The sequence below is a fragment of the Colius striatus genome, chromosome 8 (assembly GCF_028858725.1).
Source record: "Colius striatus isolate bColStr4 chromosome 8, bColStr4.1.hap1, whole genome shotgun sequence".
Classification (NCBI taxonomy): domain Eukaryota; kingdom Metazoa; phylum Chordata; class Aves; order Coliiformes; family Coliidae; genus Colius; species Colius striatus.
Window position 1 is genome coordinate 21,245,054 of NC_084766.1, and position 26,953 is coordinate 21,272,006.

General features: G+C 36.9%; 1 protein-coding gene across 2 annotated transcripts in view; it reads left to right on the forward strand.

Annotated features, from left to right (window-relative positions):
* The window catches only part of PCGF5 (polycomb group ring finger 5), a 39,519-nt gene extending 18,578 nt beyond the window's left edge, over window positions 1-20,941 (forward strand). Inside the window, exons 5-9 of one of the 2 annotated variants that reach the window (XM_062000950.1) lie at window positions 3,568-3,716; window positions 5,624-5,722; window positions 7,306-7,395; window positions 9,288-9,347; window positions 11,378-20,941. In XM_062000950.1, coding sequence (XP_061856934.1) covers window positions 3,568-3,716; window positions 5,624-5,722; window positions 7,306-7,395; window positions 9,288-9,347; window positions 11,378-11,425 — 446 coding nt within the window. In that variant the 3' untranslated portion in view covers window positions 11,426-20,941. The remainder of the gene's footprint in view (window positions 1-3,567; window positions 3,717-5,623; window positions 5,723-7,305; window positions 7,396-9,287; window positions 9,348-11,377) is intronic. The other variant, XM_062000949.1, reaches the window with a different exon arrangement.
* The last annotated feature ends 6,012 nt before the right edge of the window (window positions 20,942-26,953 follow it).

Sequence of the window (26,953 nt, forward strand, 5' to 3'; positions counted from 1 at the left end):
GGAGAGAACTGATGATGATGATAGGAAACGTACTGTCGTCTAGAGAAAAAAAAAGTCTTTATTGGTCTTCTCAAATCTGAACTGGAGTAGGAAGAGAGCAAGCACCTTTATATTGATTGACTCACTCTCTGGTGATCAGTTTTACACTGAATATCAGAGAAAAACACGGGAAGTAGACAATTTTCAAAGTCTGCAAGAAAAATGAGACACCAGTTGACTCCTTAAGGAAGGAGAATTGGAGCTGAGTGGTATGTTGGTCTGGTTTTCCTCAAGTCCATTTTGGAGAGATTAAAATTTCTTCTTTTATTTTAACCTCTGTCATATTGAACTTTAGTAACACATCTCTAATGGACCATCACATTGATTTCTGGAGGTTGCCTGTGCAAACATAATTAATTCTAATATATACAAGCACTTTTAGTAAATTCTCTGGTGCCATTTGTAAGAGGGAGCGTTTGAATTTCTATCAGAATACCTTGAAAGCTATGACTTTTTTGTGTGTTTTCTGTGATCATTTTGTGGAATGATTTTGTGATTGGAAATTTGCTAATCTCTATTTCTGCAGTTGATTTGCTTTTTCAAACTGCATAACTAAATCTTTCTCTGTTACTCAGCAGTGATAACTGTTGAAAGTTGTGGATGCGTTTGCGTTAACATAGAATCTGTGAACCACAGGCAGACTTCTCAGACAAATGCTTCTGACAGGTAGACTGTGGCTGCTTGATGAAAAGAGTTAGGTTCCTGGATTTTCACAGATACTAGAAATTCTGTTCATACCTAGATGGTAGAAGCAAAATACATGTATGATATAAACTCGACTAAATATGTTGATAGCTAGTAGGGACTTAAGGGTAAATCTTCTAGACTTATAAAACACTTCAAAATTGTCAGGAAGAACAGTAATGAATGTAGCTTGAAACTCATCTTGAATATGTAAACTGAAAAAAATTAACTGATTACTGTGTCTAAGGACTTGGGCATGGCTTGATATTTATTAAAGTTTCCATTATGTGTTTTCACCTTAAGTCTTCTAAATAACTTTTAAAGTTTGTGATAAATGTAGGAAACAGCAAAATTTTATCTGAAAGTTTTTCAGGACATACAGAAATAGGTTATTAAAGTTACTTTGATAATGTTTTATTCCAAAAGAGAGCAGCCTTTGTTTTAAAATGCTAGATAAATAAGTTGGGGTTATGGAAAAAAAAGTCAAGTGTATGTAAGCCACACTGTCTGAACTTTCTGATGACTATGTTATGAGAGACAATGTCAAAAGCCTTGCTGAAGTCAAGGTAGATGACATTCGCTGCTCTCCCCTCATCTAGCCAGCTGGTTATGCACTCATAGAAGGCTATCAGGTTGGTCAAACAGGATTTCCTCTTGGTGAAGCCATGTTGACTACCCCTGATAATATCTTTTCCTTCATATGCTTAGTGATGACATTCAGGATGAATTGTTCCATCACTTTTCCAGGGATGGAGGTGAGACTGACCGGCCTGCAGTTTCTTGGGTTGTCCTTCCTGCCCTTTTTGAAGTCTGGCGTGACATTGGCCATTCTCCAGTCCTCAGGCACCTCGTCTGTCCTCCATGATTGTTCAAATATGAGGGAGAGAGGCTTAGCAATCACATCAGCCAGCTCCCTCGGCACTCTAGGATGCATCCCATCAGAATCCATTGACTTATGAGCCTTAAGCTTGGCCAACAAGTCTTTAACCTCTTCCTCTTCCACCCAGGGCAAGTCTTCTGCTGTCCAGGCCATCCTACTATCCTTGCTGGACTGGGCTTCCCGAGGGCGAGCCTTGGCCATAAAGACTGAAGCAAAGAAGGAATTCCATAGCTTGGCCTTCTCTGCGTCCTCAGTCACCAGGGCACCCTCTGTGTTTAGCAGCAGGCCCACATTCCCACTTGTCTTCCTTCTGCTGCTGATGTACTTGAAAAATGCCTTATTACTGTCCTTAACATCCCTGGCTAAATTTAATTCTAGAAGGACTCTAGCCATCCTAGCTGCACCCCTGCATGCCCTGGCAATGTTCCTATACTCTTCCCAAGAAGCCAGCCCCTGTTTCCACCTCTCGTAGATGGCTGCATTCTGCCTGAGTTGTCCCAGCAGATCCTTGCTCATCCATGGAGGCCTCCTTTCCTTCTTTTCCCACTTTCCTACATGTGGGGACACACTGATCCTGGACTTGGAGGAAGTGGTGCTTCAAGATTGACCAGCTCTCTTGGGCACTTCTACCATCTAGAATCTTAACCCATGAGATCCATCCAAGTAGGTCTTTGAATAGGCCAAAGTCGGCTCGCCTGAAATCCAGGGTCGCAGTCCTGCTTTGTGTTCTGCCTCTTCCACAAAGGATCTTGAACTTTGCCATCTCATGGTCGCTGCATCTGAGGTTGTCTCCAACCTTCATATCCCCAACGAGAGCCTCCTTATTTTTCAGTACCAGGTCCAGCAGCACACCCCTCCTTGTTGGTTCCTCGTTCGCCTGTGACAGGAAGTTGTCGTCAACAATCTGTAGGAACCTCCTGGACTCTATGCGCTTCACTATGTGGCTTTGCCAAAAACTATCAGGGAAGTTGAAGTACCCCATGAGGACCAGGGACTGTGATCATGAGGCAGCTCTCAGCTGTTCATAGAAGGCCTTATTCACTTCCTCCTCCTGATCCGGTGTCTTGTAGCAAACTCCTACAACAATATCACCTGCCTTACCCTGCCCATTAATTTTTAGCCATTGGTTATTAGTTACATACGTTGCAGCCTTACCTAGATGTACTTGCTAGACGTGGCATTCTTGGCATTCAACTATGCTAAACCTTTGAAAACTGTAAAGAAGGTTTCCAAAGAGATTTTTAATCCAGGAATTGACAAAACATGTAACAGCATCAGTGAAGAGAGATAACAAGGTGTATGTGATCATATAGGATGTATTCTCTGCCAAAACATATGGGCACCATTTGTCTTTTCTTATATTTTCAGTTTTAAAGGAGGCTAGCTAGGTATATGGTTATTTAGTTATAAAATCCTTCTGGAGAGAGAAACCAAGTCAGAATTGGATGAAAGTTAAGTTTTATCTTCCCTTAGTTTACTTCATGATAACATTACAGGAATTTGTTTCCATTGGGCTATTGCAGGAGGCAGTTAATATGAATTGATTACCTATCTTACTTTGATATACAGGTGTTGGGATTAGTTAACTCCACTGTTTATTGAAAAGCAATATTTTTTGGCAGTGAACTGCCACACCATAGAGTAGATTTACTTGGTTATCTTGATGCATGCAGTCACAGGGAGTTTAATCACTAGATGTACACAGAAGCAGACAGCCATAACTCTTAGTGGTCCATCAGCCCAATTATTTTCTGTCACATGGAAATCTGTTGTTTGCATATTACATTAAAATTTCAGTAGCAAAACTTTGTTTTCAGAGATTTGTAAGTCAATCAATTTAAGAATGTAAATTTGAAGAAGTTAATTTGAAGAAAAATATACTCTTGAAAATTAAGTATGTGTTTGTTGCTGCTGTGCCTTTTAATGATTTTACACTTAATTAATATGATCTTCATATTTTACAGATGAAAGCCCAAAGGCTGATAAACCCAAAGTAGATGAGGAGTGTGATGAAAATGAAGAAGATAAAGACTATCACAGGAGTGACCCACAGATTGCTATCTGCCTTGACTGTTTACGCAACAATGGGCAGTCAGGAGATAATGTAGTCAAAGTGAGTAGCAAATATAATCTGTGCTGTTGTTATTGTTGACAGAATAGCACCTTACAGGAACCAAACAATTTAATAAGCATGAACAATAAATTTAAATGTGGTTACCCATCTCCACTTCCACACTTATTTAGTCCTTTTGTTTGAGACATTTAAGTTGCATATAGAAATCCATCTGTGACCGTAGATTTATTTATTTTAAATACAACCCTGATGTAGATTATGTATGGCTGAGTTACACAACACATCATGGCATACTACAGAGATACTTAAAAAGCTAGCTTAGGTGAGCTGCCTCACACTTTCAGGACTGCCATTTTACTGTGACAGCATGAAGCTGCTTTTCAGATATGTTATTCACTGAATGACTAGGACCCAGATCTTCTGAGCTGTAAACCTGATTCTGACACTGATGTGTCACGTATCACATGTTAGATATGTCACTTCTGTCTATAAAATGTGTAGACTAATACCTGCTAACTACTGTTTTAAGAATTAGAGATATTTGATTTCTCTTCCTGAAGGGAAGATTACCTAATGGTACAGTCTAAAAGAAAGTGTTTAGAAATACTCTTAGATTTTAACAATTAATTAAATTACAAACACAGTATTTTTTTAAATATTAAAACATTACTTGTATTTTGTGTGCTGTGTTCCATGTATAATTTTGAAAGTTCTTAGGAAGGTCTTGATTCAGCAAGAGGACATGTATGTATTATCCCTGTCTGTTTATGTAAGAAATCTGTGTTTCCATCACCTGTAGGAGTTTAAGGTTCTAGCTTTCCTTTTAAATCAAAACAATGAGGTTCTGGGTCACATAATCTGGGACAATAGATCATATTTCAGGTTTTTAGCCTCCCTGTGTTTTACCTAGATAATTTGAGGATGTTGATCTTGATGAGGGAACAGAGGGCACTCGTGGCCAAGAAGGCCAATGGGATCCTGGGGTTATTAGAAGGGCTGTGGGCAGTAGGTTGAGAGAGGTTCTCCTCCCCCTCTCCTCTGCCCTCATGAGACCACATCTGAAATATTGTGTCCAGTTTTGGGCCCGTCAGTTCAAGAAGGACAGGGAGCTGCTGAAGAGAGTTCAGTGCAGGGCCACAAAGATGATGAAGGGAGTGGAGCATCTTCCTTAGGATGAAAGGCTGAGGGAGCTGGGTCTCTTCAACTTGGAGAAGAGGAAGCTGAGGGATGACCTTATTAATATTTACAAATATGTACGGGGTGGGTGTCAGGAGGATGGATCCAGGCTGTTCTCAGTGATGTCCGATGATAGGACAAGGGGCAACAAGTACAAGCTGGAACATAAGAGGTTCCAAAGAAATACAAGGAAGAACTTCTTCACTGTTCAGGTGATGGAGCACTGGAACAGGCTGCCCAGATGGGTTGTTGACTCTCCTTCTCTGGGGACATTAAAAACCCACCTGGACGAGTTCCTGTGTCACCCACTCTAGGTGATCCTGCTCTAGCAAGGGGTTTGGTCTAGATGATCTTTCGAGGTCTCTTCCAACCCTTAAGATTCTGTGACTTTGTTTTTACTTCATTTTTTTCTCTCAAGGACTGATGAAATTCTAAGAGTTATGATGTGTTTAACTCTCAATATTACTAACACAAATACTTAGATTATTTAAGTTTTTCTGGGGCTTTTGGTAATTTTGGTGGTGTGTTGTGGGTTTTTTTCTCTCTTCCCTGCTTTGTCTTTCAGAAGTTTCTTTAGAACTGGAGAGATGTCAAATAAAAAAAAAGTGAACAAAAATGAAACTGTGATGTCATTTTGGATTACAATAGTGCAGCTAGATTGGTTACTGATTGGAAGAAAATGTCAATTGCAGCTCTTCTTGCCCTAAGGATTACTTTCATGCTCCAAAATTTCTAACATGGGTTTTTTTGTTTTGTTGCTATTGTTTTAGGGTTTAATGAAGAAATTTATCCGCTGTTCTACTCGTGTGACTGTGGGAACTATCAAAAAGTTTCTCAGCTTAAAATTAAAACTACCAAGTTCTTATGAGGTACATTTGAAAGAACAATGCTTGTATTTTTATTTCAGTGGAAAGTATTCAATCATGTTTGAACCTGAGGGACATTTTTGTAGTCCAATCACTAAATACTGTTCAGTATTCCAAGTTATATTTTCTACTCTTAAATAAGAAGTGATCATTTTATCACCGACAGTGACTAAAGTTGCTAATGAACTCATACAATTCTAGAAGCTTCAGTTTGTTACTCACCTATGAAGGAACAGATACACCAGGTTTTGATATTTTTATGTAAAAAAATAAAAGGTTTCCGCCTGGCTAATGAGAAAGTCAATACAATTTTCAGCCAGTAGCTGCTGGGGAAAAGGAGAGTTCAACTAGACATATACCGAATTAGTCTTCAATTTCGATATAAGAAGCTATCAAGTAATTAGGAAGAAATTAGGAGCAATACAATTTGAATATTTCAAAATGCAGATACTTGTTCTATACATTCTCTAGAATTAGCTGCAATTCAGTGGAGAGAGAGTCTTTGTTGACTGAGTGATTTGATCTTGGCCAAGACTGTTCGCTGGGGGTATTACCTAACATGTTAGAAGTTGTGATGCAAGGTGGAGCTGGGAAATATGAGACTCCTGCCTCTGTTTCCCCTCTTCCCAGGAATACAGAAGTTTTGACCTCAGCACAGACTATTTCTTCAGCTGATTCTCTTGCAGTAGTCAATGACTCCATGGGCTCCTGGCTGCCTTTAGCACAAACAACAGCATCCCAGCTTTGGTCAGAACCAGGGCTGGGAAGTTAGGTGCACACATTATTGCAGAACAGGAATATAGGCAGGAGTTTATCATATTGTCATGACATACTGACCAGCCATTGTGATTTGATTTTGTTAATTATGTTAATTCTCTGGCACCATAATGGCTCATGTTACACAGTATGTGCTCACTTCAAAATTTTGACATTCTTTTCCTCTAAGAACCAGAGGCTAGTAAAAAAAGAATTGTCAAAGAATTGTCAAATATTTTCAGTGGAGGGTAGAAGATGCCATAGTAGAGTTTCAACTAGTAATTTTTCACAGTAAGATCATTACTTTTCAATTCTTTACCTTCAGTTAATGAGGAATTATGTTTGTATACTCAGAAGTACATTTTCCTTGTAATTTATAGTTATTTTAAATTTCTTCTTTTTTTTAGTTACTTTAGAGCTCATTTTTTTTTTAAATGAAAATTTCAATACTACTGCTTAGTATCTTTGCATTTGAAAGAGCAATTTTGGGTTTGAAAGGCCTTCATAATAGGACATAAGGCTTTCTCTTCAAACACATACTGCGTAGTATTGATAAATGTAGGGAATGTTTGTCTACTGGTGATTTCCTGCCTAGTTTAGCAGACTTTCTTCACACCTTAATGGAAAACACAAAACTGAAAACATGAAGTGGAATGCTAGTGTACAAAATAGCATATTGTCAGCATGCTGCATTTATGCGAGTTTCATGTGGAATTACTGTGTAGTGATAGAAGTTGAGCGATTAACTCTCAGAGATTCACTTAAGAGTTCATTTAGCTGTTAAAATTTTGCATCTCTTTATCTTACTGTTTGTTCTGTTGTATTTTAAGCTGGATGTACTATGCAACGGAGAGATCATGGGGAAGGATCATACAATGGAATTCATCTATATGACAAGATGGAGACTAAGAGGCGAAAACGTAAATGCTGTTACATTATTAATAAATGATGTTTTGGTGTATTTATTATAGAGAGTATACCTAATTTCACAGCTTGGTCCAAAATATATTCTGTGACCCTTCAAAAACAATTTATTTACAAGTACATTTTGGATGTTTTCTTGGTTTCTTATGTTAAAACCTGCAGCATGCATATTGTGTGGATTCTGAAACTTAAGAATAGCAGGTGTACAAAGTCTACACACAAGTTGTGCTTAGAGTTTTAAGTCAAGTATCTTGTTCTTTTTCTCCAAATTTCCTTTTAGTGAGCTTTTGAGTTAGAAGTTGAGGAATCTGCATCAAGCAATTCTTTACTAAGGATCTGGGATTTTTTTCAGTCAGTAAACTGAAAGTGACACTGAAAAATTGTTGGTGAAATCTAATTGGTTTATTACTGTTTCTGTCAATACTACACCCAGGGTTTTTTTTCAGATATGCTGTGTAACACTAGCATCCAGATAACACAGCTAAATTGTGCTGTGTTCTTGAGCTTTCCTTGCTTTGTGTGTGTATTTTAGAACTGCAAGATTTAACTTACTGAAAGATGTTTCTTACAGGTCTGATACACAGTTTGATTTAGTAGCCCTTATAGTGCCTTGTATCTTGAATTTTTTGTTGTTGTTGTTAGAAGTCATATTCCTATCTCCTCTCTAATACATTTGTTTGTTTGTGGCTGTGGATTGTTCTCCAGTCTCTATTGGTTTGTAGCATATGCAGATTTGTTGTGTATCGCTACAAATCTGCTATAAGAGGCTGTACTGGAGTACAGCTAAGGTTAAGCACGTAACATATGTTAATGTATTGAGCTGTAGAAAATTCCAAACTGTCTGTACTTCACAAAAAAAAAAAAATTAAGTACGTGCCATAAAATGTATTGGGACATGGACAGAGAAGATAGAGGATTAAGCACACTGTAGAGTTAATAATTTATGTATTTCTAATGGTTTTGCATTACTTTGAAGGGGAAGGGGTTAGGATAGGTTTTGGTATTCATTACATTAAGTAATGTTGCACTGAAATTCGGTGGTTGCTGAAACCCCAATATTGCATCAATAAGGGAGCTTTATGCAGTATTTTTTCCAGTACTGCCTTGAAACCGGTGGGTGTTTGTTTGGCTTGCCATCTTACATTTTTGTTAGCATTGGCTGTATTATTAGGAAGTGTTGAGGCAACAACTTTAGTGATAATGGAATTCTTTCATGACATTTAATCCCAAGCCCCATCCTACAGATGCACTTCTGGCAATTGCAGTAGTTTGGAAGCAACAGTAACTATCATCTTCACAAAAATCATATTGTTTGTACTGGTTAAAATTTTTAAAAATCTCAGAACTTTTTAAGCAAATGTGAGAGTTAATAGCTCATGATTAAATTTGTAAGTTATATTTACATACACATAGTATAATCAGATATGTGTTCATCTTTACATAGTTTTAAATTACTCCCTTGAAGTCAGAGATGACAAACTGAAACGTGTAAAAATTACATTGTGCTGGTAATAGATCCAGTAACATCCAGGCTTCTATTTTATTTTCCTTAACTGTGTTGCGTCTTGTTACAAACCAGAAGTTGTAGTGGTAATTAATTAACAATCTCTCCTTTTGGATGAAGATCAAGTAAGTCCATTATCTCTGTCTTTGGAACTATTCACCTTGAGCTTTTACTGGAACACTTGTGGACCTTACAAGAGATAGAGTAGCAAAGGGAAAATATCCACTTATTCATTGGAGAATTCTTTTCTGTGTTAAATAAGTACATTCAATTTAAGATTTAAGCTTTACATGTGAAAGTTTAAAAAGAAAAAATAAAAATGGTAAATGTGTATGTCCAGCTGTGGATGCCTCTTATCTGATCAGAAAATCATCTCCTTCGCAGTTTCCGTGTCAGAACTGCTCATCTTCGCAAGTCTGCTCACAGGATGGCACTTTTTATCAGGTAAGAGGCACTCACAACTGTACATACTACAGTCATTAAGGTCCTGTCAGCACTGCAATTGTAATCCAAGTTGTGGAGTTTTCATAATTCCTCACTACAAGGTGCTGTATGAACAAGACCTGAGCATTTTTGTTCCTTCAGAGAACACTCTACTGAATGACTAAATAGAGGCCATTGCAGAAGATTTTACTTAACATTAGGCCATTTAACTTTTTGTTAGAGAGATATCATTCTGTAGGCTCATACATCAATTTGGTAGGATTTTCTACCTCTTCCTATCTCATCCTTCTAACTAGTAGCACTGGACAGTCACTGACAAGAGATTAATGCTGAAGACTCTGAATTGAAAGAGACTACATTGGCTTCATCTCTTTGTGACAATTTGTATGAAGTAAATAAAAGTTATATTTTTGTGATATAATATTCCTTTCGTATCTTTTAAAGTCGGAAATGGAATGATGCCTTATCTCTAGAACAGAACAAACCAAAACATCCAGTACCTGCAAACTGAAGTTCATTCCTAAATTTCATTGATCAAGCTGGTTTATACCGATGTGAAACAATATCTGAGTTTCTTCATTGAGAATTTTTGTTTGAACTAATTTCTAAAAGTTATTTTGGTCATTCTGAAATTAACTTTTACTCAAGTGAAACCATTAAGTTAATGATAGAGTCACTCCCCACTGTGGATGGTAGTAACTTACTGCAGCAATATCTACTTCAGTAATAAGAATTGTTCCACCATAGGGCATTTTATTGGTACAGTTACTTTGTAATTTTGTTTGCAAAAACACTGGGCCTCAATGGTTTACTTGGCAGTTTCAGTGAGGTGACTGTTCTGTGTCTGCCTATGTGCACTTCCAATTAGCGTTGAGTATCTTTAAGAGAAAATCACTATAATCAAAAGTGAAAAACATGTGAAATGGCATTTATTTTAGTCATATCCTATGCAAAAACAATCGGAGACCAAGTAATTTATGATATTACAAATATGTGTTCCATAATTGCACGTGCAATTATGTGCTCCCTACCTTCTCTCATAAATGCTCCTGCTACTGTTGAATACCTCTAGGTTTATGTTGTGATTCATCTGCATTACAGTTTGTAAATCCTCAACAAGTATGACCACATTTGATCATCTCACTACCATGGCATGCAAAGTTTATTAACCTGTGTAGGTGTCTGTAAGAGAGATCTTTCTGTTTTGGTCACTAAAGTTCATCTGTATTGCTTTTTAAGAATACAGTAAAAATAGCTTCTGCAATAATTCTTTTTGCTTCCAAATTTGAAATTAAAAAAAAGACTGAAATTAGCTATGTTTCTCTGCCCTGTGGCAGAGACATAGTTAAGCCCATCCAGCTGCTGAAATTGTAAGATTCCTGTGTTCTATGCTATGGAAAACATCATATTTTTTTTTACGTAAAAATATATCATTAGATCTGAGGTTGAGGAGTTTGGATTTGGGGAAGAGGTTAGCCCTTATCTCTCAGAAAATCAACAGACAGCAGTTTGTCCTGATTTTTTGGGATTCTTTAATGCTAGGGTAGCCCAGCACCCATTAGCTAGTGCTATTAGTATAGCTGTGGAACCTCCATGTATAACAAAATCAAACAAAGTATGTCATCTGTAAATAGACTTTGGTTTAGAAAGTGTAAAATATCAAGATTGCTTTTTGTCAAACACAGCGACACAGAAATAAGAGGAGTTGTTTGAGCACTCCGAGTCTATGTGTTGTTACACATAAATCATGAAACATGTATAATCAAATATGGGAAATTTACATTGACAAGTAATTACAGCTAACTCAGAGATTAAATACAGATTTGAAGCACGGGTGTGGATTTAACTGTTGAAATGTATGGAAGTGTTTCATATAGATAAAATTGATTGTCAATACATGTGTCTTAGGGATAAGATCTGGCTGTTTTTCAGGCAGTTTTTACTCGCATTTCTTTGTATTTTTTATTAATTATATCCTCATGTTTCCTTGTCTATTTTTGTTGTTGTTTTTCTCTTGCTTTTGTTTTTAGTCTTACCCTATGGTACTTCAGTATCGACCTAGAATTGACTTCGGATAGACCAAAGGGCCAGATCCCACTGAGATGAATCCTGCACTATTTGTTTACCCATCGACAGATTGCACAATGAATGGATGTGCCTGGTTTAGGGGGACACAACCAGATTTTCAGCATGCAAATAAGGACATTGTCTTTCTTAAAATTGTCAGTTGCATCTCTGTTGTTTCTATTAGAGCAAGCCAAGTGCCATTCTGCTACTGAAATGTGCATAAGATATTTGTGTATCTTAAAAGTGTGCTGCAAATCATAGCCAAAATCATGAAGTGTACAGTCAAGATTCAAAATCTATGGAATATTTTTGCTTGCGTGTTAGAAAATTTCTCTGGTCCTAATATTGATTACACTAGCAAAATGGCAGAGTGCTCATTCCGTGTGGTGTTGCAGTTTCACACACTTACTATTTTACTGAATATTGTTGTTTAAATCATAGAGTACTGTAACAATAACTAAGGATTATACCTTGAAAATATTTTGTATAGAAAATATATTTAGAAAAGTGGTGATTGGGCCACTACCTTTTTCTTGATAAGCTTCTCATGGGTCCAGGTATAGCTCACTCATGAGTGTGCAACAGTCCTTTTGCAGTAAATGAAGATGAATTACCCTTAAAAAGAGATGTAGAACATGGTAACTGAAAACAGTAACTTTAAACCTTCTAAATAGATTCTGATAATATCACTTAAAAGCATCGCAGCCTTTGTCATTGCACTTTCACATGGTTTCCCTAAAAATTGCAATTTGGGATACTAGCTGTTATGGGGAAGTGGCTTCTGGTCAGATTACATTTCTTCTAATAAAGCCTTCATAAAAATGAAGCTTAAAATAATGTAAATGTCTGAAACAAATTTCACTGTAAGATAACAACCAAGGCAAACTTTTACATAATAATTACCTTTCATGGTTAGTATTGGTTGGAGGTCTATCATAGGCAAAGACAAAAATAATATATAGCTTTAAATACAGTGTATTTCTTGTGACTATCTGGAGCTTAGAATTTGTTACAGAAATTTTCACTAGTTAAAGTCAAATCATAAAACTATTTCCATAAAACTCGAGGTAGTGCAATACTGAAGATAAGCAGTCTGACCAAATTAATTGTTCAGGACATTGTTTTTTCTGAGACCTGGTAGTGCTGGATAAAAAGTGATTGCTGCCTTAGGTATTGCAAGCAGAATGGTTCTAGCGTGGAATGTTTATTGGAGTTTCTGGTAATGTTGCAGGGAGCATATGTTTTCTGTAGTCTTCCATTGTCTTTGCTCTGCTTGAAAATCAGTTGAGTTTTCACTTCAAATTCTGAGACACAGTTCAGTACTGTTATGTAATTTCTAGTTAATACATGTCTGCTAAGTATTGTAGATAACTGTTTACTTTCTTATGCCTTTTGCATATAGCAAAAAGGAACCAAATCAGTTTTTTTCAGAGGCTACTATTGAGTGAACTAATCACTCGTAGGTGGGACAATGAAAATTATATCTTGGGATCAAGTATAAAAGATAGAAGCAAGGCTGTAATTATTAGTAAATTTGGTTTTGTACGTTAGTACATTTCTGTAGGAGAAATAAGCATGTTGTAGATTAAATCTAGCCCCTTTAATGTTAGCATGGTTTCTAAGATTGATGACTTGAGGAACCCATATATAGTTGGGTTGAGTTCTGCCATTGCACTCCAAAGCCCATATGAAATGCAGAAATAAAGATGCTGTCAGTAGCAGTCTGTTGAGGAAACCTGCCATTGCAGGTCAAGGTTGCACATATTGTGCAGATGCCAGTGATGCAAAAGGTTTGGGAAGCTGCTGCTCCTTTCTGCAGGCATGGTGTGCTGACTGATAGAGGCACTGGCTTATCCACACTGTAGATGGGAAGGGTTGCACGTGCTGGCTGCAGAAAGGGGTCATCTTTTTGCTCACTCAGCCGATGATGAAACTCGACAAACAAAATGATACTCCATGTAGGGAGGGCCCTTCTCCTGTGCAGAGTCTCTAGGGAAAAATAGATCTTGTTGTATATACAGAGGTCTCTTCATGGAGCAGCTTGGAAGAGCAGAGCATGCATTCTAACTGCATTCTTCTTTAGCATATACAGTTGTTTTGTATGGTAGAAATAGGATATTATTTGTAAATATTTACATGCACATACAAATGACACCTTACAGTTTTTATATATTTCACATGTTTTTATACCAGAACTTTCACTGTAGATTGATTCACTTGACGTAAAACGCCTGTTTCGCTTTATCACAAAACTAATTGTAGTACACTTACGCATAATGTCTGCTTGGTTCAGAGGACAGTTTTTTTCTCAACTGTTGTGCTTGCTGCTTTGACAAATTTGAACAGACTTGTTTTTAAGATAAGAACACGTTATTTTTTAACCCATTTTAAGTTATCATCACAGAAGTTTGCATTCACCTAACAGGACCCCCGAAACAGGACCGCTTTGTATGTGTGGGCTTCTGAATGGCAACTAATAGAAGATTTGACTGTGCAATGACTTTCTGTATACACAATTGAGAGAGATGTGAATTCTCTTGATGAGAATTAGACTTTGGTTTGTTTCATGGTATTTTCTTGATGCAACTTAAAGCTAGTTTACAGAAGACAAATCATCGTTTTAAGCATGGAAAATACTGACAGATATGATGTAATGTTCCCAACTGAGAATCACGGCATTAAATGCATAGGATCTAGCCACCTACACTTCATGCATTTCTGATTTGATGGCATGCTGCCTGTGTGTTCTTATAATTTAATAGTTTTTGTAGCAGTGAAGTGCCAGTGAAATACATATCTTAACTGGGCAGCTTGTGTAACACAGGCATTGCCTTCATAGGAATTTCTCTCCCATATAGTACATATGTGCCATGTGTCTACAGATATGCATATTTAATTCATTTGTGCCAATTAAGAATATCTGAACAGCATAGGAATATGAGAATGCATGTACAGATTCCTGTGTGCCAAAGATGGGGTAAAGTGAAATGAGTACCTAAGCATTCCATTAAATCTGCACCATATGCCATCCTAGAGCAGATGACTGTATACAGTCACATTTTCAGAGCATTTCTGTGACAAAGTGTCACCACTGCATGTTTGTAAAGAATAGGAATATAAAATAAGTGTTGCTGCCACTGTTGTTTCCGTGACTTTCCCATATGGGCAGTACCTAGCTGCAGGGGAATAAGGTGTGAAAAAATTGTCACTACTACCTAACCTTGCTGTCTCTTCTTTAGCACATTTGGTGCTTTTCTTTTTTTTCCCTAAAAGTGAAAAACTTGTGTCTGCTTTTAACTCTGGGGTAACAAGTCATAAGCAACTTATTTTTTTGAGCATAACTATATGGTGCACTTTTTTCAGTAACAAACTGTAAACTGTTACAAGATCCTAGAATATCTCAAACAACACAGAATTAGATGGTTAGGCATGAAATTTATCTGCCATCATGCATTCCTACACAGCTCATAGCTAAGGGCCTAGTCCTGTAAACATTTTTAGTTGGATGAAATACCAAATAAGATTACTACAATAATGTGACTCATTGCTGTAGTAGGTACCATTCACGTGAAAGCTGGGATTTGGGTCCTAGGAGTATGCAGTGTGTAAAGTATATTGTGCATACTCAGGCAGCTTGCAGTTATTTTGCAAAAAAAAAAAAAAAAACAACCCACCCTATAAAAAGTATTACTTTGACTTTACTGAAAATGTTATTTAAAGCAAAGTGCCTGGTTATTGATACAGAATACCTTTTAAGCCCATTATTTGCATTTGCTTCTGTGTTTTATCTGTGGTCTTAAAATTTTCAACAAGATTATTTCATAAACCAAATGTATTGAGAACTTTCTTTCATGGGAAACAATAAGAAAAAGAAATGTGTTTAGATAATTTAAAATTGAAGAAAACCCCTCTCTGAAACCCTGTGTGAAGGTAATTACTTTCATATTGGGATTATTTAATTTTCTGCATGAGGAACCCATGAATTCTTGATCTTTGTCTTTTTTTCTCTATAGGTTGCAATAATCTACATTGACTTTTCTCTTCTACTGTTATCAAAAACAGTTCCAATATGTCTGCAGAAGAGAGATTGATCACATTCCCTTTTATATATGAGCTAGGCTCTTGTTTTCAGCTACAGACAAAGTAATGGTTTGGAGTTCTATCTCATCTCTCCCATGTCTAATTGTTAGATGTGACTTTGTGAGAGAAGTAAACAATTTTTTCTTCTCTCTTGTTTTCTAAAATAATAAAAGAGACCAGGGTTTAGTCCTTTAGTTGAACCAATCACTGACCTGTCTTGTTCTGTTTGTTTCATATCACTGAAAATATAAAGAGGCATTCACTCCCCAGAAGAAATGTTCTTGGGAGGACTTGCAATGAAAGGAATAGCATCCAGTTCAGCCAAATACTACGTCTCATAGAAATACTAGAGAACAAATAGTTGTTCAAAGGCAGTGTTAAGTCTCCAACTAAACAAGTTGAACTCTGTTTATAGAGGGGCTATATAAAATGCTGGTCAACTACATGGACTGATCAAATTAATTTTAATCTTCGAAAAGACCAGAGGCAGTTAAGAATTATCTCCTTATCCACAGCAAATATATATAAACAAAGAAGTTTAAATGAAGAGCTGATCTAGTTTCTTCACTTAACATAGACAGATTGAAGGCATCAGTTTGCTTCCATCAAAGATGCATATGTCATGTAGAGTATTCCCCTCTCATTTTCCTTAATGCTATGTTATTTTCATTTATCTCAGTTAAAATGTCTATTCATACACCCTCTATCCTGTAATTGATTCGAGGTTCTTGCACATCTTTTACCCCTTCCCGTACCTCAACCCATTTCATACCCAAAAAATAGAAACATTGAGGAATTGTAAAGGACAAATTGCACACGAGGAATCAGCTCATAGGTTTCATTTGTCAGGCAGCTCTCACAAGTTTCAGCAGTTTTCACAGTTCTGCATTTTGAGTCCTTTATAAGCCAGTTTGAAGAAGGTAATGCTTCCACAAGGTGTTCAGTTAAAACACTTGTTTGAGGCAGATTGCAATGTACTGGAGCATGTTCCAGGATGAATTCTGAGACATAAGGGGATAGATTAACCCTGATGACAATGTGAAAAGCTTCCAACTCCTCATTTATCACTAGTTTTATCACATATGGGTGGTCTGGCCTTCAGACCTCGGTTGAAGCATCCTTCTGTAAGAACGTCCTCCAACAGATGATCTTACAATGGTGATGTGTTTTTCTTCATAAGCAGATCTAGCTGCTGAATTAAATTTTTTAGACCACTCTTTACACTGTCCTTAGATCAGATTAAAAGATCCAGTTCCAGAATAGAAAACTGATTAATTGATGAATTCTTGGCACATTCTTTCATTCAAGGTACTTGTCCTAAATCCGAGTTCAGGTAGCTTGCTACTACAGTTGAGTAATGATATTGTTTTGTTCTGTAGTAAGCAACTTATATCCATGCAGTTCTAGAATGTCACAGTGAAACAGAGGAATTCTGTATATAGAAATGTCCAGGAACCTTTTTGTACTTGCAGAATGAGACCTGGTTCTGTATGCTTATGATGGAGGAGACATTCTGGAATGAAAGGTGTCTACAAGCAGAGGTTTTTGTCATTAGTTTTAACCAGAGAGGCATTAGTTTGACTTTGCATGTTTATCTGAACCATTAGGCATACTTTTCTTTGAAGTAACTTTTATGTGTATTTTTAGCAACTGCTTCTAACAAGGTTAATAACATGACAGTTGACAGGTGATGAGGTGAACAGGAGTAGTTACTGTGCATTTCCATGTTCCTCACGATAGTGAGTAGAAAGCAAAGTAGTTCAAAGCAGGTAGTTATACAATATACCAAATTGCTGCAACAGTAAAAAGATTGTGCTGCTAGTTAACATACTGAGGGTTGTATAGCAACTGAAGTTGTAATGAAGATAATTGTTATCCAAGTGCAAGGCACATATTTTGTGGTGGTATTCTACTCCTAAAGTTGTGATTTGTATGATACTGAGTACAGTAGACATTGTTGCTGTTGTCTCATGAATTTTTGATCTGGTAAAATGAAACCTGCTCCCTTTTGACTGAAAAATATCACATACTAATTGATTTTAAATTACTTTTTGTTGTCAGATATTTAGTTTGTTCATTAAAAAAAAAAAATTAAAAGTAAACTATTCTTAAGGATAATCTGATTGCCTAATAGTATCAAGGGACATATTTAATACCAAAGGTAATGCCACCCAGAAACGGACTTGGAATAAGGCATTGGCACTTTTCTGGGAGTGCAGTAGTTGAGAGTTACACCTGGCATCAATCAGGCAGAACTTAACTGTTTGTAGCTGTCACCGAGCTGAACAGTTTGGCACACATATCACAGTTTCCCAAACAAAACAGAAAAGGCAAAAACCAACAGGAGTAGGATAAAGGTTAACAGACCTAGAGTAGCTCTTTGAGCCATAGCACGTGTTCCCGAAGAAAGCACAAAGGCTTGCATTACTGATGTGTCTGCTATACCTGGCCTGTGAACTAAGGAGAAACTTCAGTGCGCTGTCAATTCTGTAAACCTTCCAAAGCACAAAATAGTCACCAAGCTACTTTTGGGTGTTGTAGTTCAGTGATATTTTGGAGGGTGGAAAGGACAGACTTGGAGGATAATGAGAAGATATTAAGTATGTCTTACAGATTTTTATAGATATTTTTTTAGTAAATGGCATTGCTGTCCTTGATGTGAGACCATTGTTTAGCAAGTTGATTATTTTACTTCTGCAGGATAACATAGAAAGAATAAAGAAATCCAAATATCTTGATTTCCTTTTCCAGGATAGTGATTAACTACACTGGAAAGTAATAGGACAATTTATCTATTTAGCTGACTGAAATATTTCACTTTAAAAGCTTACTGATCATTTTTTTTCCTAAATACAATCTTACTAGAATGAACATGAAGCAATGCATTTTTCCCTTATTGCAAACTTAACTATTGAAATTATTTTGCATTTTTTAAAATGGATGCAAAGCCTGAATTGTCGGATGTTCCAGGCTACCAATGAGATTAGACAGAGTTACTCTCAATGGATTTTTTTTTTTTGGGATGGGGGCCTAAGTGTCCTTATATAAGCTGTGATCCAAGTTGTGATAAGAAAGGAGCCTATGGTGAGCAGTAATAATGTTCTAATGCTTCCTTGCATTTGATCAGTAGTTGACAGTTTTTAATATATCAGCCCTCACAGTACTTAGGAGCTCATAGAACATATTGTGATGTTAAGTTGCTAATTTGTTTTAAAATATAAAATGTTTTAAGCTTTTTGTCAAAAGTGATAACATCATATTACAAATAAACCTTTTTGTGGTTGTAAAATTTAGCTTATAAATCATTCAAATTGAAGTGAAAAAAAAACACAGGTCATTGTTAATGACAGTCTATCCTACTATTAAGAATATATGTATTTTTGTAAAGGAAAAGCACTTGTAGATATTTAGTCAGTCCAATATCTATGTTAATGTTTTGGAAAAAAAGAAAACAAAATGCTGCTTAGAGAATCACTTATTTCTCTTTTTTTTTTTTTCCCTCAAATGCATTTTCTGTTGATTTATGAAATGTTTATTCTGTGTGAAGCTGTATAGTTAGTACAGCTGGGCTAAATACATTTCTTAATCAATTCTATCTGACTGTGGTAATACGTTTTGTCTGATCAGAATGCTGATTGCAAAGCATAGACTGGTGGTGCTGGTTTTCATCTTTGATATTAGCTTCATCCTGCCTTAGAACATTTCTACTTTGTACTAATTACAAAAATACTAATTTTTTGTGCCATTTTTATTTTCGTGGATGTTTTAGAGTATATTTGGTTGTATCCTACTATACCTATAACCATTTTTACAAAATGGAGACAAAATTTTACATACTCTATTTAAAAAACAATTCCCCAGATGAAAAAGTATTCCAGATTAGTCAAGATTACTACTTAACTTTCCTCTAAAGGAAACTACTGCTGGGGTACATTCATGGAACATGATTACATCGCTAAGGTTTCTCAACATTAGTACAAGTAGTATTTTTTCCAATTCAGAATAGCTCACATCTTTTAATATTTTGTGGCTGTTTGAAACCTCACTCATAACTCTATTTTGATTCATCAGAGGGAATTAACACAGTTAAAAAAAAAAACACAACAAAATAATAAAGCAAAACTGTGGCAACCACATTTATTTGTAGTTATTAGTGTATGTTCCAAAATCTGTTTACTTGTTTCAGTGGGATTCTACAGGGCTCTACTCCATGGGCCTGATACTGAGTTAAGCTCTTCAGCTTGACCGTAATGGAGCTACTTTCTTTCATTATCCTTGTAGCTACAACTTGAAATGACCCAGAGTTTCCACTTTCTCTCTGAATTTCCTTTCATGAGTAGCTAATATTTTCTAGATGTAATCTTATTCTATTAACCTTCACCAAAAGTGAGTAAGTTTTGCAGTGTTGAATGTGCACGCTAGCAGTAGGATTCAGTGTTATAAACTCAGCTGAGTAAATACTTGCATAATTGGCAAATTGGAGGAGAATTTCACTCAGACTCTGAACACTTGTAATGGCACTATCTCATTGATACACGTGCTTCACAAAGACCTGCATGTTATCAGGTTTTTATGTGTTTTATTACTTGAATATTGTCCATTTTTGCAATGTTAAAAAAGCTGATTTCTGTATTAATTTGTTGGGAGTTCACATCTCAGGGTCCACAAAGTAGCATTTCAAAAATTTCAATCCATTTGAGCTGAGTGCAATACCAGTGTTGCACTCTCCTATCTTTGAAAGAGCCAAATCCCTTGTGTTTTGAGGTATTTTTAAAAGCAGTGTAAAATTCACCCAGTTTTACCAAAAAAATGTGGGGTTTTTGTTGTGTTTTTTTTTAAATCTGTGCTAAAAATCCTTAGAAGCCACATGTGGCCCTGGGGAAAAATGAGCCACCTCTGAGTTAGCAGCAGTGAGAAATTGGGTAAGGGCCGTGTTGGTGCTTCAGGAAGGTTGGCAAAGAGGTCCTGCCTCATGACAGAGAGTGAAGTGTACGCTTTCACAGCTGCATTTGCATTTGTAAGAGATTTATTTTACACCAACAGCTCATGCAAACCCTGTAAATGCACCTTTTAGAATCTTGTGTATAAATATATTTGATATGTAATGATATTTCTTGTGATGCAACTACCTGTATGGCTCAGTACTGGTGATGTTAAACTGAGCACATGATGCTAATATCAAGGATATTCACAGCACCTCTGTAACAGCTGATAACAAATGAGAGTTTGGTCTGACCTGTATGCTGCAAGATGCCTCTAGCCCAGTTGGATTAATTTTATGAAAAATCTAGATGAGCAAGAAGTATAACTAATCTGCTTACTAGCACTGAATTGCTCCTTTCTCAAAGCAATAAATATATTCATGTTGTAACATCTGTTGTGTGGCCTACAATACAAGTTGTTTTGTTGCATTGTTTCTATATAATTTATTTTGTGCAATAAAAAAATCTCTGGTTTTATCTGACTTCTCTCTAGTTTGTAATAGTATTTGAATTAAAACTTGTACTAGTTTTATATCTCAGTCATGCAAGCATACTGTCAACTCACAGAACTGCAGAGTAGAAAGTGCAAGACAATAATATTTTGCCATATAGAAAAATCAGAAGGTACTTACATGACCAAATTTTGTTCTCATTAATGTCAGAGAGTGTTACCGTTCATTTTCATGGGTGCTAAGCCTGCCTAACACTAAAGTTGACTGGATTTGGCCCCCTGTTTGTAAAATATAACCAAGAGTGTTGCACACACAGTGTGTGTTTGGGGCTTTTTTGAAAAAGTGCATTTCAGTGCCTAACAAACCCAGAAAGCTTCTGACATGGTTGGTTTTTTAAACCTAATTCCACTGCTTTTTATCACATCAGATTTTTTTTCCCTTCTCTGTTCTCTCCCTTTTTGATGTTGTTCTGAGTTAATATGGTTCTGTCAGTGTTTATTGTTCTGTGCGCTTAACTTCTGATGACCCTTTATCATCTTATTTGGGGTTTTTTAACTCTAAGGTAAGGTAAAATAAATCAGAAGGTAGAGCATATCCTTATAAATAAGATCTTGTATGAACTAACAATCATCAGGCTTTATACTGAGTTACTGCAAAAAAAAAAACCCCAATGGAGGAAGAGCTGTTATTCAAGAAAGCTGATACTTCTTCCCTGGATGCTACTGTGAAACCTGTAATACCATCGCATGAGATCTGAGATGTGGTTCAGATTTGGAAATGTGAGAAAGGATTGCTGATTAACCTGTAATGATCTGAGACAAACAGCATTTTGCATCTTCTTGTAAAATCCTTCTAGATATTGCTAGAAGAAGATAACAACTGTTTCTGAGAACAGAATATCAAGATGTATATATAGTATATTGCAACTTGTACATGTGATTAAGTAAAACATGTTTTCCAGGGGACTAGTTAGTAGCATTACAGTTTGCTAATGCACAGGCAAGGAGCAGTTGTGGCACCATTGGCTGCTGTGTAAGCTGTGCAGCAGCAGCACAGCCTTGCTGGCTGTCTTTGAACCTTTTTCGTGCTGAATATTTGACCTCCAGGTTTTTCAAAGGTCATAAACTAATCCTTTCTCTTCTCCTAAAGGTATTCTTGAAACTTAGGATGTGTCAGTGGATAAACCCCCAAATTTTACATATTGCGTCTATATTCTTCATGAAACAGAAACTGAATCATATTGAAGTGCAAAATTTTTCTTCTAGGTAAGAAGCAATGTGTCTTCAAGCAAGATTTCCATTAAAAATGTCAGTGGCTGAATTATTCTAAAGAATTGTCTCAGGTAGCTAAAAATAGATTCTTTCTGAGAGAAAACAAAACCACAGAAACATACATAGGAGTAGTAACAAATGCCTGATGAGTTATAAACCCAGATTATGTTTTGTTGAAGAAGGAAGGTAGGTGGTATACAAATAGCTATTTACATCAGGGGCACGGCACATGAATTTCCCTGTTAGAACTGTGATTCAAATTGCTCTCTGTCCTGATTATTTTTTTTCTCTTTTATTCCAGAGGAGCATATGCTATGCAACATCATTATAGACAAGAATAGTGTTTTGCAAAAGAAAAGTGATTTAGTAATCTAGTTTTCATTAAAGAAACAGAAATTTGCTGGCAATATGTAATATGAGCACCTCATTCCAGTGGCAGACTTCCAACATCTTCATTTGGAAAGAAGACTGCTGCATTCATAATTTATAAAAGCATTGGCATCTATCCCATTAAAAAACACAGGAAGAGAAAACATTTTTATATTCGAAAACGCTCTGTCCATCTCTTCTGAACTATTTATAGGTGACGTTCTGTCCTTTCCTGACGGTATGTAATTAACTGCTGTAAGTGCATTTGTAGATACGGAAAGTAGTTGCAGGTAATAATGTTCTTAACAAAAGCTGTACTTGGAGTCACTTTAAGTTACTTGAATTTAATGTTGTCCTCTCATGATTGATGATGCACAACATGTATGTGTCGGTGCCCCCAAAGGCTTCAGTCCTGCTGCCAGGAGCCTCTGCAAATGTTAATGTCCTCCTGTATCTGTAGCACGGGCAGAGCTACTTAATAACTAGTATTCTTCCTTTAGTTTTTCTGTCCATATCTTTCTCAAAATGTTACAATTTTGTCTTGACTGCTTTCTAAAAGGTGTTTTATTTCCATGCTCCTTCCCATAAACTACTAAAAGTGCTGCAGACATTAAAGAGACCGCTCTGTTTGCTCATCTTTTGCTGCACCCAACATCAAGATTTCTGAAGATCTTAAAAAGTGGGCTGACCTGCTGCTCTTGCACTTTGCTAGGTTATGGTGTTGGATTTGTAAACCACCTTATTAGTCATGGACTCTCACCAAAAAAATGGCTTTGAACAGCAGATCCTAATGGTCTCTTCTGAGACAGATACTGCACGACTCATGTTAAGAAATATTTTTTTCACTTGCAAAGCAAGAGGCTACCTATCTAATACCACAGGACTCAAAAATTCAACACAGTAATGTGAACAGTTTGACTATCACCAGTCTTGATGTAAAAGAAGTTTATCATTGCAAGGAAATGGCATCATGGAAGTGCTAGCACAAATGAAAGTAATGCATTACCTACTACTATTGTAAAACCTACTATGTAGCATTGTGTGCAGATTATGTCTTAGGTTTCATAGTACACATATTAAATAGTTCCTTAGATTTCCCATGGGACAGCATCTAGAATTAGCTATCTGGACAGCATTCATTTTCTCAAAGTTCTGGAGTGTATTTGAATGCATTAAAAAGGAAAGGGAAAGGAATGTAGTCCCAATGAGTTCCCCTTGGAAGCAAAGAGCATCCAGAACAGCACCTGTATTTTTCAGTGCATTCTTTCTTCATCTCCAATGTTGATTAGTTCATAATATTAATCAGAAATTTTATGGACTTCTAGACCCTTTGTTTTCTTGCTAATGTTCAGCTCAGATTGTTGTTCTCTGGTAATGAAAATCCCTGGCATGAAAAGAAAAAAGGCATGGATTTATACTGGTAAACAGTTCTGTAACTTGCAGAAGTCAACCTACCCTTCATGTTCTACTGATTTTCAGAGTCTTTTTTTCTTAGAGTAAAAAGTTGCTTCCAGAGTATCTTATAAATAAACAGAAGAACATTGCTAATCTGCTTGAGGTAAGCAATATGTAACTTGTTTTTCAATTTTTTTAATACTTGCTATTTTGAAGAGCTCTCTGGCTAATGCTTTGAGACGATGAATGTTCTGGCTTCGAGCATTACCTATCTAGTCTGTCATCTCTTCACAGACATACAAAATCAAAAATATTTGGTCACTGTGACAGGCTAGTGAAAATTTGTGTTAATACAAGAATAAATAATAGTGTAGCTTGTTTAGAGAAGATATACTATGAAGGATAAAATCTGCACTGTTCATATTTTCAACCAAAATCTCATATAATTTAGTTTTCTGTACTTGCTATGAAGACCCCAAGGTATTATGTTACAGCATGATAACTGCATGGAACCAAACATACATTATGTAGATGCTTGATCCAAAAAAACAGGCACATGCTTAAAGAGCGCTAATGTGTGTAACACAACACAGGTACATAGGATTTTAGTGGTGCTATTCTGGAAATATGAATGGGCTTGCCAGTGACATGTTCTCCATTTGTTTCACAGATTGTATCTAAAACAAGAAAGTCACTAGGAAAATAGATGCCTACCATGTCAAAGGAATCCAAAGTGCTTTGTATGTTATGTATTTAAAACATACCTGTGCGGGAGTGACTTTGCCATGGCAACGTGGCCATAGGTGAAAGTAGAATAGAGCAACTTAGCACAAGAAAGTAATGATACATTCAGCTGCAGCTGCAAGATAAATTTTCAAGGTAAGAGTAACATGAAATCAGAATTCACATTGAAATCTGTTCAGGTCTGTCCCCTGGCTTTGGAGAGAAATGCCCAGAAAAAAACATTCAGCCTTGAAACACTCGTGCTTCTGCCTGCAGCTCCTGGCCCAGACCTATGGGAAACACATTCTCAGGAGTAAAAAAGAAATCTTTTTTCAGGAAACAGAGAAGGGTGCTGTGTCACTATGAGCCTTAATATAGGGTCATTTGCCAACGTGGTGAAACTGCAACAATCACTACTGAAAGAAGCTGAAGAGAGACTAAATTCTTTTAAGTTATTCATAATATCAGATGGATTTTGTTAAAGGGATGGATATGGTAGGAGAGACTACTTGTCTTTCCAGGGGAGAGAGCTATGCCCTAATTTTCTTTATTCTGATGTCACCTACTGCTAGTCATAGGAGGAGACTGGCTAAAGCCAAATTTGAATAACCTGTAGGAAATTCAGTCTTCACCTGTCATAGTTCTCAGCTCTCTCAATTGGACAACAGCAGGTGTGTCCAAGAATTTCCAAAGACTAGCATTGCAGAATGCACCATGTGAAGGAAATTGCTCAGCATGACAACAGAAGGAACACCAGGCAGCCACCCCACAGAGCAGCAGCAGGAAACCAATTGAGTCCAAGTACTGTAGCTGCGTTGGTGCAGCATCACTGTTCAAGCTATTAGCAGCTCTGTGCAATGAGTGTGGAAACTGGCAGCAGATGGGCAGGGGCTGTGAGTTTTGAGCCAAGCAACCAGCTTGGGTCATTGCAAGCCAGGCTAACTTTACACCATGCTTCATTGTATACAAGATGTTTGCCTATAGAGTATAAATAAAAAAGTATTTAAAAGTATATTACCTTTCACCAACAAATACATTTTTTAATATCACCCCTCTTAACTGCTGCCAAACCAAGGCTGAGTCTAAAATAGGTGACAAGCAGATACAACAATGTCTCTTAAGTGTCCTCACATTTTGCTACTAGGAAGCTTAGACTTAGTTGCAGGTACTGTTAGCATTGAGTTACTAGAGAATTTGACCTTGGAAAAGGTAGAAGGGCATCCTGGAGTCTTAGCATAGAATTATAAGCAGGAAAAAAATGTGTCCTAGCTGTGGCAGAAGATAGGAGGCTTCTTGGTGTGGCCATCAGCCTGAGGCTGAGGCTGGGCAAGACATGGTCTCTGGATTTACAGGTTTTTTGTTGCTAAATAATTTGGGAGCACAGGTCTTGGGAAAAGAAAGCCATCAAGGAAAGAAGCTGTATTGTCTGATGTGCTTTTATTTGCCCACAAGCAAGAATATTTATCTGAGAGTGGGAGTGGTGGAAAATAATGTGGTAAGGAGTGCACAGTTGTGAATATAGATCAAGCATTTCTGTGAGAAAGTAAGCACTAGATAGTGCTTCACACTATTAATAGATTCTAAGAAAAGATATCATGTCCCAAGAGCAAAAGCAGAGTGGGTTGTAGCCTGCTGCTAAGAGAACTTATCTAAATGTAGTCCACACAGAAGCTGATGATTTGTTTCCATTTACTCTATGAGTCAAATGTGTTTTCTTCCACTTCAGTACAGGATCAATTATACGCATCTCTAAAAACCTACAGGTACAAGCATCTCTAATGCAATAGGCCACAAGGCACATACACATATCATTTGACAAGCTGAAGCTGAACTGAATCTGCAGCTCCTCATACATGAGTAATATTTTGAAAAGGAGGAGAAATCCAGCTTTGTTGAGTGATGACCCATGAAGGTGGCATTAAGGATACTCAAAGTGTCATAAGTCCTTTCAAAGCAGAACTTCAGATGTTCCAGTTATGCTTCTGCACAATCCACTAAGAGAGATGGCAAGATTTTTCCTAACTTCCATGAATATGTGAGCAAGCAAGAAATGTCAATTCTTCTGAGTAAGAATGGGGAGCAGCAACACAGCACAGTCCCGATTGTTGTCAGTAGAGCAATGTGGATGCATGCAAGGCCCAAGTTCAAGAGTGGGACTCAGACAACACAAGCATCCAACCCTAGGGATGGGAAGAAATGTTCCTCTGGGGCTGTCCAGAATCGAATGGATCAAGGCTTGTTTTAGCTTTCACACAGTGCTTTTGTCA